The 15,000-nt window shown below is 37.4% G+C and overlaps 1 protein-coding gene across 1 annotated transcript in view; it reads right to left on the bottom strand.

Moving 5' to 3' along the window:
* LOC119595435 (chymotrypsinogen B-like) overlaps positions 1-15,000 on the bottom strand; it is a 26,677-nt gene that overhangs the window by 663 nt on the left and 11,014 nt on the right. The window contains exons 2-6 of the mRNA XM_037944557.1: positions 8,172-8,398; positions 7,949-8,055; positions 3,308-3,456; positions 1,855-2,153; positions 1-633 (exon numbers count right to left, since the gene is read on the bottom strand). The exon at positions 1-633 is cut by the window's left edge and continues 663 nt beyond it. Coding sequence (XP_037800485.1) covers positions 466-633; positions 1,855-2,153; positions 3,308-3,456; positions 7,949-8,055; positions 8,172-8,398 — 950 coding nt within the window. The 3' untranslated portion in view covers positions 1-465. The remainder of the gene's footprint in view (positions 634-1,854; positions 2,154-3,307; positions 3,457-7,948; positions 8,056-8,171; positions 8,399-15,000) is intronic.

The raw sequence follows: 15,000 nt of genomic DNA, 5'->3' as shown, positions 1-15,000 counted from the left end.
GAAAATGGCCATCCCCTCACGCTCTTGTTTGTTGGGGGGAAAATATCAACAAGCAGGGGAGAAAATCACAATATCGTACAGTGTAACAGCCATGGATTCCGCAATTGAGATCAACAGAGGGAAAGTCCGCTGATATTTTGTTCTCTGATTAATTGCTAATCGCTGTGGTTTGGACGTGAACGTGTATCACGGTTCGGGAGATCTGATTACACCCTTCTCATTACACCCGTTTATCACTCGGGTGTACTTGATATCCCGCTCCAACCAGGCATCAAATCGACCTGGTAATCGGCCTGGCAGACGAAATGGCAGACGAAATGGCAGACGACCTGGTTAACGGCGTGGCAGACGACCTGGATGCATCTGTTCCTCATCTACTGCAAGAGGGAGCCTGCAATCGCCTGCCGCAGAACCCTCCATCCCGCTCCCCGACGTCGCCCTCCTCCGCATTCTCTCCTTCCGGGATCATCTGTAGATCCTCATCTGCTGCTTGATCCACGGCAGGTAATACGTGATCCTCGTGTACACGTCGGGAAAGCCCGGCTTGGCGCACCCAGACCCGAAGGAGGTGACGCCGGCCAGGTACCAGCGGCCGTCGCGCATGTTGCATTGCAGAGGCCCCCCGGAGTCGCCCTGAGGGAGAGGGGGGGGGGGTCAGGGAAGGAAAATGACGTCTAGGCGGGAGACTTACATGCGATACGAGGGCAAGAGTACGTGTACACATACTGCATATCATATCATATATATATATATATATATATATATATATATATATATATATATATATGTATATATATATATATATATATATATATATATATATATATATATATATATATATATATATATATATATATATATATATATATATGTATGTATATATGATATATATACATATATATATATATATATATATATATATATATATTTATATATTTATACATAATATTATATATATATATATATATATATATATATATTATATATATATATATATTTATACATACATACATAATATATAATTCTATATATATATATATATATATATATATATATATATATACATACATAAACACACAGACACCCACGCACACACACACATAAACATATATGCTATACTATATTTACACACACAGCGAAACAAAGGCAGAGAGACAACAATATGGCATCGAACCTCTCTACATTGAACAAAGTGATTCTGTTCAATGCTTGTATAACCAGACCTCCACTGAACTCTCGGAATTTGATCACTCAGTTTATCTGTGTCTGGCGGGGTTGTCACTCTTGCATGCCTTGGCTCTGTCATGGGCATTTATCTTGTCTGCAATGTCTCAAGAGTCATCATGGTACATGTCATGACGATCTATTCAGCTGTAAGTTCTATATACTAGCATGCAAGTTACTGAAGCAAAGCAGGAGCACCTTTAGTTAACATCGCAACACATATACACTACAAGTTATATAGCTACCATATATAAATGCAGCAGAAACTATTTCTGCACACTCGCAACACAACACACACACACACACACACACACACACACACACACGCACGCACACACACACACACACACACACACACACACACACACACACACCACGCACGCACGCACGCACGCACGCACGCACGGACACACACACACACACACACACACACACAACCACACACACACACACACACACACGCACGCACACACGCACGCACGCACGCACACACACACACACACACACACACACACACACACACACACACACACGTACGGCAGACCGAAGCAGCCAGCTGCATCCGCCAGAGCCGGGCCCGGAGCCGGCGCCAAATGCGGGCCTGAGTCGGCGCAGCGAAGAGGTACTTACGATGCACGTCCCCTGGCCGCCGCCGCCGTGGGTGAAGCCAGCGCAGACATGGTAGTCCTTGACGGGAATGCTGTGCATCATGCCGTAGATCTTGAAGCAGTGGCTGTTGTTGACCACGGGCACCCACACCTCCTTTAAGCGGTTCTCAAGGCGCGCCCCGTGGATTCGCATGCCCCAGCCCGTGGCCACGCACTTGATGCCCAGGAAAGTCTCGTTGTCCAGCCCTGCGTCGGTGTCCGGGAGGCAGATTGGCTGCACGTGGTCGCTGAACACCGCGTCCTCCTTCAGCTTCAGCATGGCTGCAACACACGGCACGTCAGCTCGCTGCCTTGCCTCCTGCCGGGCTAAGGCCTCCCTCCTCAGAGCCTCCCTCCACCTGAGGCCTCCCTACACGCCGGTCTCCCGTTGCCACTATTGTGACTCCTTGCTCTACCTGGCCCCCGGAAGGCCTCTTTGGCCAGGCCCCCACGTGCCCTCCCTCCTGACGCGGCCATTATCTGATATCTTTTGACCTTCTGTTACGCCTCGGGCAGCGACCTGATTCCTGAGCCGAGGTGGTCCGTCCACATCTACAGACACATGCACATAGACACACAGACAGGGACAGTGGAAGTACAAGTGCTGAAGAGTGAGAGAAAGTGCTGCGTGCGCGCGTGCCCGCCACCACCGCCACCACCAGCGCTATCAAGTCGCTGCGTCGCCCTCAGCCCTCTGCTCGGTCAGATACTTACGACGCAGGTTCCCGTCGAGCCGTCCAGAACGCCCGCGCACAGGTGGGCGTCCGTTATCTTGGCGAAACCGTACTGGGCGGTGTTATATTTCTCTGCGCAGACTTGCGTGGGCAGGACGGGCACCTTCGTCTCCTGGAGGCGCGCGTGCAGTGGCCCTCCTCCTACCGCCTCGCCGCGCCCCCAGCCCGTGGCGTAGCAAGCCATGCCCTCGAAGGAGAAGGTGCGCAGCGGGACGGTGTCCGGGAGACAGATGGGCGTGAGTGAGGGCGAGGCCATTTTCGACAACGGCTGCAGCTTGAGCATCGCTAGTGGAGGTGAGGGTGTAGGGAGGGCGGAGAAGGAAGTGTATGGGAGGGGGTCAAGGAGAAAGACAACCTGTTATTAGATCATTCACACAACCTCGGGTCGCACCTCAAGACTTATAGAAGGAGAGTGAACGAAGGAGTCAAGGAAGGAGCTAATGTCACTGTCTGTCGTCACCGGCGTCCCTTCGTCCCTCCCAGATCCCTCAGGAAGAGCTACAGCATAGACACACGTAGCTCACGCGAACACAAACAAAGATCAGTCATCGCAGGACCTTAAAAGAACTGGTCCAGCTTGTGAGTGCTTGCATGCGTCTCAGAAAATAACAAATCAAAGAGACAGGAAGGGGAAAAGAAGGAAAGGAAGAAAGAACATGGGGGCAAAGAGATGGGAAGAGACAGCCACAGTCGAAGGCTTACCAATGTCGTTCTGGTAGTCATTGAAGTCGTCGTGAGTAACCACGGTGACGACCCCGAGCACAGCCTCGTGACCGCTGAGTTCGGAGCGGTCGTATTCTCCAAGGACAACCTGCCACACGGCAGCAGTCTGGGTGAAGCTGAAGGCCTTGCTGCAAGGAAACTCTTTTATATCATCGTTCCCTCCCTCCTGGCCGGCTCCTCGCCCACTGCATACCTCCCCTGATCTTGCTCGGCTGGAATCTGCTTAAAAGGACGTCCAGTTGTCCGGGTCTGTCCCTGTTTGGTTTTGTCAACCTGCTTGTGTTTGAATTATTCGGTGGATCTTCTTTAACTATTTCCTAAATTATTAGGTGAACAGATTGTTGCTTTCCTATAATAATCTCTGCCTAATCGCTGTCCAGGTCGGTTCACTAAACTTTCAGTATTATATTGGCTTACCCTTTTGTTATTTCGTTTTGCATAATCCGCCAAACCCATCGTAACAAAACATTGATATTCCATTAACCCAAATTAGTTAGTCTTGATTCCGTATTTTGGCCCCGAAACGCAAAAAGTCAGAATACGTCAGTATCGTTCTCGTAAATAAATAAAGTCGTGAAGCTGTCGGAAAATTGAGATTCAGTTAGGAAGAAAGACTGATGAATTTTCAGACACTCATTATGTCATAAAAGGACTGCAATACGCCGTTTGTCACTGCGTTCATTCAGAAAGATTCGTCAAACGTAAAAAAGTCGAGGGAAATTGGATATCACTGAATATAGATTAAACAGTAATCTATCAAAACTTATTGACTTTACGAGCACTGCTCCGCCTGCACTGGTGTGATTCCAATTCAATTTATTAATCTTACTATTATTATTTATTGATCATTATCTTGCAATTAGGTAGTGTTTTTTGCTATACACAATGAGAAACTTTTCTACGATAAAAACAATAATAATAATAAACAATACATAAGCGGATATTCAAGCTGAAGCAGATGAGGAGACTCAAAGGAAAGTCCCACATGGCACAAGCAAAGCAAAAAGCTAAATCACACTCTGGCAAGGCAATAAGAAATAATTATGAATACATGTATAGACCTACACACACGCCTATATACATACATGCACCCATACACACACTTTAGATCCCTAACTTACCTATATCATTCGTATAGTCCTTGAACCGCTCATGGACCACAACTCGCTCCACCCTAAGGACCTCTCTGCCTCCCTCCTTCTCCCGGTCCCACTCCCCCACCACCACAGACCAGAGCGGGGCGAAGGGCAGCGAGAACGCCTGGCTGCGAACACCCGACAGGGCCGTCAAAGAAACCCGAAGGAGGGGAGGCAACAACTCTCATTTTGATGGCAAAGAGAAAGGAAAGTATGGGAGGAGAAGCAGACATGCCGCGGGAAATACGCCTTTGGTTAATATGTCGAGTTCGTTAGACTAAAAGGGTGTTTGACGTTAATTGTCGTTCGCGCTGCTAATACCACCATTGGGGACTCGTTTGATTAATTAATCAGCCAGGCAAAGTACGTCGGAATTATTTTTCTTCTAATATGATACCCCCAAAATATCCAGACACGAAGCAAAAGGATAGAAGATACCGGCATTGTTGCAGAAAACCAAGCAGCGTCATTTATATTTTGCAAGAAAGTAGCTAACCAGTTAAGTAAACAAACACTTTGAAAGAAGGGTTTGAAGGTAGCCAAACATATGTGTAGTGTGTGTGAGACCGAATTTGCTCTCGTAATTTACGTATATACATAAATGTGAATGTTGCAATATAAAAAAAGGAAAAAAAAATTTATGCTATTTTCATATTCCTTTCGAAGAAAAACGGGTGAGCGTTAAACGTAGATATGTTAAATATGGATATTGAGTATTAACGTAGTTTTTTTATTTGTATTGTAGGCCTAATTAAGCAGCCCATTATATCTTATTTGCATTATTCTGCATATAGTAAATTATCAAGAATTTCAATAGGTCAAGAAACAATATCAAAGGAATTGTGGCAACGAAAGAAGGATATGGAAGGGTAGAAAGGTAGATGAAAATAATGAAACCAATGGATGGTAGAAAATAACAGGATGAACAGTAAAAAAAGAACGGATAGCGGAAATATAAGAGAAAATGTTTGAGGATGTGACGTGTAATTTGCGGATGAAGAAAATAAACGATTTTTTTTTCTTCTAATAATAAGAAATAAAAAGTGTAAATAATAGACAACAAAAACAAAACTCTCCAAAGATGCGTATTCATGGAGTAAAAAAAAATTATATATATACATATATATATATATATATATATATATATATATATTTAAATATATGTATATATATATATATATATATATAGAGAGAGAGAGAGAGAGAGAGAGAGAGAGAGAGAGAGAGAGAGAAGAGAGAGAGAGAGAGAGAGAGAAAGAAAGAGAGAGAGAGAGAGAAACAGAGAGAGAGAGAGAGAGAGAGAGAGGAAGACGCAAACTATAAACAGATAAATAGATAAAAATAGTAAATGACAAGACTCCCAGAAAAAGAAACGCAGCATCCTGGTTGGGTGGTGACGGCGCTGAGTGATGGTACATGTAATGACACACAATACATTGGGAGAGAGTTTTGGCAAGGATCCTCTAGGTTAAGGAGGGGTAGTGTTCTGTTCTGAAGGAGGGAGGGAGGGAAGGAGAGGGTGGGAGGAAGGGAAGGAGAGGTAGGGAGGGAAGGAAAGGGAGGGAGGGACGGAAGGAGAGGGAGGGGATGTGGGAAGGAGGGAGGGCGTGTGTGGGAAGAGGAGGGAGGGAGGGAGAGAAAGTGAGGAAAGAAGAGAGAGGGAGGGAGAGAAAGTGAGGAAAGAAGAGGAAGGGAAGGAGGGAAAGGTGGCGAAGAGGAAAGGGAGGAAGGGAGGGTATGTAGGAGGGAAGGAAGGAGGGTGGGATGGAGGGAGAGAGAGAAAGTCACACACAGAGAAAACTTTAAAAAGGGAGACAGAGAGAGAGAGAAAAAAATGACAGACCAACAACTCGAGAGCGTATATGTGTAAGCAAGTTACCGAATGTGTTTGAGCTATAAACATCCAACTACGCCATAGGACGCTAAAGGATGTTTGAACAGCTCGCAATTATGTGAACTTGTTGTCGTTGTTACTGTTGTTCATCATTAGTGTGTCTATTGTTATAATAGAGAGCGTGGCTAAACTGTCTATCTAGATGGTGGTGATATTTATGGCATTAGTAATAGTGGAAATTGTGATATTGATCTGATAGTGATCATAAGGATGTTGAATTCGAGATAACAGAATGAAAAAGGAAAATGAAGATTCTATGGTAAGTGTAATGACGAGAATAGTGATAATGCTAGTGATGATAATGACATTAACAACAACGGTAGCAACGGCAAAACAATAGTAATGATTCTTTTTTTTTTTTTTTTTTTTTTTTAAGTGCCCTGTCCTACAAGGACGTTGGCGATCATGGATTTTCCATGATTTACTTGGCAATTTAGAGCGGTGGTTTGCCGTTGCCTTCCGCCCGGTGGTTTTATCGAGTCACCATCTCTATTTACCCGGTTCTGGGACCGGCACTGAGTTGGGCTGGCTTGCCCATCCAGCGGCTGGGTAGGCAATCGAGGTGAAGTTCCTTGCCCAAGGGAACAACGCACCGGCCGGTGATTCGAACCCTCGAACTCAGATTGCCGTCTTGACAGTCTTGAGTCTGATACTCTAACCACTCGGCCACCGCGGCCTATATATAGTAATGATAATCACGGTAATGATCATAACAACAGTAATTACTATCATAACATGTTGGAAATGAAAAGAATCACAATGATATCAGTGCTGAATATTATGAAAATCGGATAATCAAAAAAGAAAAGGAAAAAAGAGATGGAGGCAATATCAGTTTTAAAAAAATCCCACTAAGATGGGTCACAATCTGGAATACGACCATACTTCCTTTCGCAAGAATATGATTAGATGAATGAATAGCATAAGTAGAATAAACCGAACATTAAAAGATAAATATATAGATAAAGATACTGCATTTGTTTTATGGAAAAATGACAGTGAAAACTCTCAATCAGTGTCTCCCACAAATCACAGAGTTTTTGGTAATGCAGAAATTATTAAACCTGTCATGAGAAGCGTCATGAAGAGACTAAAGCGAGATCATGAAATTAATGCAGTATATCGTGACGGATGAATGAAAGTCGTAGGTAAGTGGGTTTATACATAAATACACATATATACATACATATATATACATATATATACATTCATATATATATATATATATATATATATATATGTTGTTACGAGATGCGGGTTTTTGAGAATGGCGCAATGGTGTTATTTTTCGATTACGTAATGCAAAAGTGATGATATTAAGATATTAGTTATTTCATTTAGAATAATATATATATATACATAATACAGTCTTTTTGCAGAAGTTCAGATATATATTTCAGAAGCCAAAGCAAGTTTTAATGACAACAGAAGAAAAAAAAAGAATCAATAAATCAAAAATTATCAAATTATCATTACCATTATATCATCACTACGGGCATTATCAGTCATCATGAGCTCTCTATCCAAGAGAAAGTCTTAAAATATAGTAATTTTTCCTCAGATCTAATTCCAAAATTAGCCAGAACCTACTTGTTGATACAATGGGCGGCGGTGACCACCCAGCGCTCGTCCACCAAGACCCCGCCACACCAATGCCCGATTCGACCCCAGCGAGGATGAATCAGCTGGAGAGACACCTGGGGAAGAGCAAAATATATAAAACATATACAAAACACACACACACACACACACACACACACACACACACACACACACACACACTTAAGCATACGCACCCACACAAACACTTTACCTGCCAGGGCCATGCTCCGGGTGTACTCTCCTTGCCCCCTACAATGCGGCCAGTCGACGTGTCTTCGAAAACCATCATTCTGTTATTCGTTCTTAGTCGCTCCTGCGTGAAGCTGTCGTCATCGTTGTTGTTGTAGTTGTAGTCTCCTCCGCTGTCTCCGTAGGCTGTGGCGTCTTGGTTCAAAGGCCGTGGTTGCCTGTGTTTGTTGAAGCGACTGACACCGCATTCTGTGGAGGAGACGGGTAGGTTAGGGATGACCTGTAGGCCTATATATACACACCAAGGGTATGAGGTTGAGAAAGAGTATCTCCATTATTCAAGATATGTAGGCCTAAATAGCGTTTCAATATTACGTCTCTATCGGCATTACGTAACAATGTGAAAATGTAATTCGGGTTCTTTTATTGTGGAATTATTCATTTCCCTTAATAACCTCTACATTTCGTAAAGTAAGCTTTGCGGAGAGACTAATTAAAAGCTTACTATATATAATTGTGTTCTTTCTTTATCGAAAGCTTTACAGACTGATGACCATGTGTAACTAGAACGTGAATCTAAATATGACAATTCATTCGCTGAATTTCCACAGGTGACGCAGAATGACTAAACGCCGTATTTTGTATGGAGAAAACCACAATAAACCTATCATATGTAATTTTCATTTACCATTATTACAAACCTCACAGACAAGTTCTCTCCATTTTTTGGCCAACCCGACACCTAAGTGAACTAAGCAACAAACCGTCTCCATTAGGGGCGTCATTTCAACTTTTTCTGGGGGGGCAGGGGGGTAGTCGAGCAAAATTAATAAAAATGTCGAAAAATAGCAATTCAATATAGTAAATCTATATACTGGACCTACTTAGGTGTAATTTAGTATAAAAAAGGTAAACATTGTGGTCTTTGGGGAGGAGGGGACCAGACCTTGAGGGTGGCAAACAGAATCTTGGAGGGGCAGTGCCTCCCCCACCCCCCTCAAATAACGCCCCTGGTCTCCATGACTCTAAGACAAAAGAATTCACCAAATCATTTCCATGATTCTAAGACAATAACAGAACCTCTCGAGCCATTTCCCAGTTTACTCCTCCACAAAAGGATATCTTTCAAACATCACAAAAAAAGAGTAACATACGAAAAAATAAGAATCATCATTTTAACAATGTATTTGAGGGACTTACCGGATACAAATGACAATTTCCCCGCAAGAATCTCATGCTTCTCTCCCTTGGCAGCCGGAAAGTGGCACTAATTGGTCATATTTATTGATCGATGACACATTCCTTCAATGACACTTTATCACCTTAAGTGTCTCGCAGATTACTTTCTTCTCAACTTTTTATTTTACTTAATGTAACCGTAAAAATCGTCATGGACCCGAGGTTAGAAATTTTGCGTACACGGAAGTGATTCGTTTCGTTTCAGATAAAAATTATCCAAAGGAGAGAAAGATTTTATTTTAGAAAACTGTAATTGAATTGAAAGAGAGAAAGAGAGAGGGAGAGAAGAGAGAGAGAGAGAGAATGAGAAATTAGAGAGAAAAAAAAAAAAAAAAAAAAAAAAAGAGGGAGAAACATTGAAACAGAAAAAAAAAATCTTCAAAATAAAAAGAGAGTGAAGAAAAGTTTAAAAACAATATAGACCGTACCAAAACAACAAAAAAACGTAAAAACAGAGAAAACGTGAAAGAAAACGTGCAGGAGACAGAAACACTGGCACAAGCGTTACCAATGTTCTGATTCCCTCACACAATTAGCGGCGGGGGGAGGGGGGGGGGTACACTCGTGACCAAGAGATGAAGTGAGAAGAAGGAAAGAAAGGAGAGGAAAGAATATAATGAAAAGTAAAAGGAGAAAGGAAAACACACGCTAAAAAATGGGAGAGGCAGTAACGGAGGCAATCAAACGCAGATAAACTTCAAGAAAAATTCATGAATTCTCTGAATGGATAATAATAATAATGATAGTAATTATAATTATAATGATAGTACTAATAACAATGACAATATCAATAACAATGATAATGAGAATAGTGATAGTGATAATGATACTAATGATGATAATAATGATAATGAAAATAATAATAATAATAATAATGTTGATGATGATAATAATAATAATTAATGATAATAATAGTAATGATGAGGATAACAATAATAATAGTAAGAAAAATAGTAAAGAAAATTATAATAGTAATAAAAGTATAATAATAATGGTAATAATTATGATAATGATAATAATATAATATCATGATAGTAATCATAATTATAATGCTAGTAATAATAATAATAACAATATCAATTACAATAATAATAGTAGTAATAATGAGAATAGTGATAAAAATAATAATGATGATGATAATAATAATAATAATGATAATAATATTGATAATAATAATATTAATAGTTAATATTTTATTATTATTATCATTATTATTGTTATTCATAATGTTGATAATGATCATGATTATATTGATAATGATAGTAATAATAGTAATAATAATAATAATAATAATAATAATAATTATACTAATAATAGCAGTAAGAATGACAATGATAACTATAATGATAATAACAATAATAATAATAATAATGGTAATAATAATAACAATAGAAATTATAATTATTACCATAATTATTATAATTATAATTATAATTATAATTATAAGTATAATTATAATAATTATTATTATTATTACTATTACTATTATTATTATTATCATTATTATTATTATTATTATCATTATTATTATAGAGTAGTAGTAGTAGTAGTAATCATAATGATAATGATAATAATAATAATAACAACAACAACAACAACAATAATGATAATAATAACAAAAATAATGATGATAATGATAATAACAATAAAAAAACAGAATGATAACAGTATCGTATTTATACTCTGCTGAAACGTTTATTTTTTCCTTTCCCCTTAAAAAAAAAACTACTTGCCGACCTTAAAATGTGAATAATCATAATACATAACGAAAGGCATACGTGAAAACATACCATACTTATTTCGAAGCTGTTCATCAGAATCTAAATTACAATAGCATACGAAAAAAGAAAAAAAGTATTTATGATCATATCTTAAATATTGGCGTAATAAGGACAATAAAGTTAAGTGTCACAGACGAGAATAACGTAAGCAAAAAACAAAAACAAAAACAAAAGAGCAGCGTTAACAGGCACAAAAAAAAAAACGCTTAATCACAATCCGCGAAGAAAGGTAACACGATCCAGTCCAGTTCTCACGTGCTTGAAACTCAGTGGTCAAGTGACCTCTTAAAGTATCATCGGAGAAGAAATAGCCGTTGCAGTCGTGAACGAAATTGCTAAATTCCGTTCACTATGTGTAGTACGGCGGGACTTTACTAATTATTTAATGATAAGTGTCTGAATTATAGAAAAATTCGTATGTTTGTGAATGCAGGTTAGACAGAAGTGAAACTGATGTATTGTTCACAAGACTAAAACAAAAGTAAAAATATAACGTGTCGTTCAGATTCACATCTATTTTCTTTTCAATTTATTATTTATTAATTTATTCATATTCATATTATTACTTATTTATTAATTTGTCCATCATTTTTTAATTGCTACAACTGAATAAGAAAAAAAGTGTAGCAAATGCTTCTCCTTGAAAATGCCTTCATGATAGATACGTATTTACATATGGTATTATGAGTCTGGATAAACGAGTATCTATATAGATAAAAACATATATGTCAAATACATTTCAGTTAGTGCTGATTGATAAAGGAATGAATGAACAGACAAATGAATAAGTATAAGAATAAATAGATTTAAAAAAAAAAAAAATCATATGCTGCGAAACAAAAAAAAAAAAAAAAAAAAAATTCACTTAATAGTTCCCTCAAAAACTTAATTGTTTGATAAAGTAATGAATATAAAACGAATTTGAATAGAATGTTATATAATACGAATAATACGATAAATGCGAATCAGGTACAATGTTAAAAGTGCGGAAAAGAGCCTGGAATTCCTTAGCTGTTTGTGGTTCTTAACTGCAGGCATATGAAAAAGGAGAAAGACGAAACCACAAAAGATAGATTGATAAATTGATAGACTAGGAGAGAGTTAGAGAGTGAGAATGAAAGTCGAATCAGGTTACAAAAAGCTTGTTAGATTCAATAGCGGTGAGGATACCTCTTCTCTCTTACTTTTTTTAGAGGTATTTTTTATGATTGTGGTTTAAGTGTTATTGAGAAGCGTATGTGGAATGTCTTCAGAAAAATCTGTTACCTATTTACACACACACACGGGCATACACATATAAATGTACACACCCGCACACACACACACACACACACGCACACACACACACACACACACACATACACACACACACACACACACACACACACATATATAGATGAATAGATAAATAGATAGATAGATAGATATCTCAAGATAGATAAAGAGAGGTAGATACATGAGTATAATTCTTCCCGTTCCTTTACAAATTTATGCAAAATTCCCTTAAACCTCATGACTCATTATACGAAAGCCAAGCGTCGACATCAGCAGAGCACTTCATTCTAATAATCGTATGCAATTTAAAGCTTTCTTCACACCCAAGAATAACCATTAATAACCTTTTTTTTTTTTTTTAATCACCAAAAAAACCCGACTAATTGGTAAAAGTGTAAGTGGTAAAAAAGCGTACAATTTTATACAACGAGACGAAGCGGAATGCTAATATGCGTGGATGACGGAGTGGTTTCATTTAATTTCCATGTGGGAATCCTGATTTCTTTCTTCTTCTTCTTCTTCTTTTTTTTTTATCTTCTTATTCTTCTTCGGGGGGTTTTTTTTTCTTTTCTCTTTTTTTTTTTTCTTTTCTTTCTTCTTTCTCCTTTTTTCTTATCCTTTATCATCATCTCTTTGTACCTCGTTGTCTTCTTATTCATCTTCCAGCGTTCTGTATATGTTTTATTTGCTATCCTCTAGCTTTATTTATTATTATAGTATACTATCATGTATTATATTATCTTATTATTATATTGTTCTTTTTGTTGTTGTTTTTTTTGTTGTTATTGATTATTATTATCACTCTTATGTTTCTTATTTTTATTCTAATTCTTATTCTCTTCCTCTTAATCTTCTTCGACTTCATCGTACTTCATTTAGTACCTTCCCTGCTCTTTTATATTATTATATTAAATTGGAAGATAAATTGAAGAAAATAGTAAGAGAGGTTTAAGGTAGTAGAATGAATAAATAGATAAAAGAGTAAAAGAGAAAATATAAGTAAGAGATTTTCCGATTTAATGAATATAACATATAAAATGAGAGTTAAAATAAGAGAAGAGAGAATAAAGAAAAAAAGAGAAGGAAGAAAGAAATAGATAAAAAGAGAAGGAAGAGAAGAAAAGAAAGAAAGAAAGAGAGAGAGAGAGAAGAGAAAAAAAAGAAAGAGAAGAAAGAGAGAGAAAAGAAGAAGATAAAAAATAAAAGAGAAGGAAGAGAAAGTTTAAGTAAAAGAGAGAAGAGAAAAAAGATAAAAAGAAGAAGAAGAGAAAAAAGATAAAAGAGGAAGAGAAAAAGATAAAAGAGAAAAGAGAAAATAAAATAAAAGAGAAGAAGAGAAAATAAGATAAAAAGAGGAAGAGAAAATAAGATAAAAGAGAAGAAGAGAAAATAAGATAAAAGAGGAAGAGAAAAAAGATAAAAGAGAAGGAAGAAAATAAGATAAAAGAAAAAAGATAAAGAGAGAAGAGAAAATAAGATAAAAGAGAAGAAGAGAAAAAAGATAAAAGAGAGGAAGAGAAAATAAGATAAAAGAGAAGAAGAGAAAATAAGATAAAAGAGAGGAAGAGAAAATAAGATAAAAGAGAGGAAGAGAAAATAAGATAAAAGAGAGGAAGAGAAAATAAGATAAAAGAGAAGAAAAGAGAAAAAAAAGAGAAGAGAAAATAAGATAAAAGAGAAGAAGAGAAAATAAGATAAAAGAGAGGAAGAGAAAATAAGATAAAAAAAAGAGAAGAAGAGAAGAAAAGATAAAAGAGAAGAAGAGAAAAATAAGATAAAAGAGAAGAAGAGAAAAAAGATAAAAGAGAAGAAGAGAAAAAAGATAAAAGAGAAGAAGAGAAAATAAGATAAAAGAGAAGAAGAGAAAACAAGATAAAAGAGAAGAAGAGAAAACAAGATAAAAGAGAAGAAGAGAAAACAAGATAAAAGAGAAGAAGAGAAAACAAGATAAAAGAGAAGAAGAGAAAACAAGATAAAAGAGAAGAAGAGAAAACAAGATAAAAGAGAAGAAGAGAAAACAAGATAAAAGAGAAGAAGAGAAAACAAGATAAAAGAGAAGAAGAAAACAAGATAAAAGAGAAGAAGAGAAAACAAGATAAAAGAGAAGAAGAGAAAACAAGATAAAGAGAGAAGAGAAAACAGATAAAAGAGAGAAGAGAAAAAGATAAAGAGAAGAAGAGAAAAAAGATAAAAGGAAGAAGAGAAAACAAGATAAAAGAGAAGAAGAGAAAACAAGATAAAAGAGAGGAAGAGAAAACAAGATAAAAGAGAAGAAGAGAAAACAAGATAAAAGAAAAGAAAACAAGATAAAAGAGAAGAAGAGAAAACAAGATAAAAGAGAAGAAGAGAAAGCAAGATAAAAGAGAAGAAGAGAAAACAAGATAAAAGAGAAGAAGAGAAAACAAGATAAAAGAAAGAAGAGAAAACAGATAAAGAGAGGAAGAGAAAACAAGATAAAAGAGAAGAAGAGAAAACAAGATAAAAGAGAAGAAGAGAAACAAGATAAAAGAGAGAAGAGAAAACAAGATAAAGAGAAGAAGAGAAAACAAGATAAAA

This window comes from Penaeus monodon, chromosome 3 (assembly GCF_015228065.2).
Source record: "Penaeus monodon isolate SGIC_2016 chromosome 3, NSTDA_Pmon_1, whole genome shotgun sequence".
Lineage (NCBI taxonomy): Eukaryota > Metazoa > Arthropoda > Malacostraca > Decapoda > Penaeidae > Penaeus > Penaeus monodon.
Note: the sequence above shows the minus strand (reverse complement) of the source record. Positions and strands in the feature narration are given on the sequence as shown.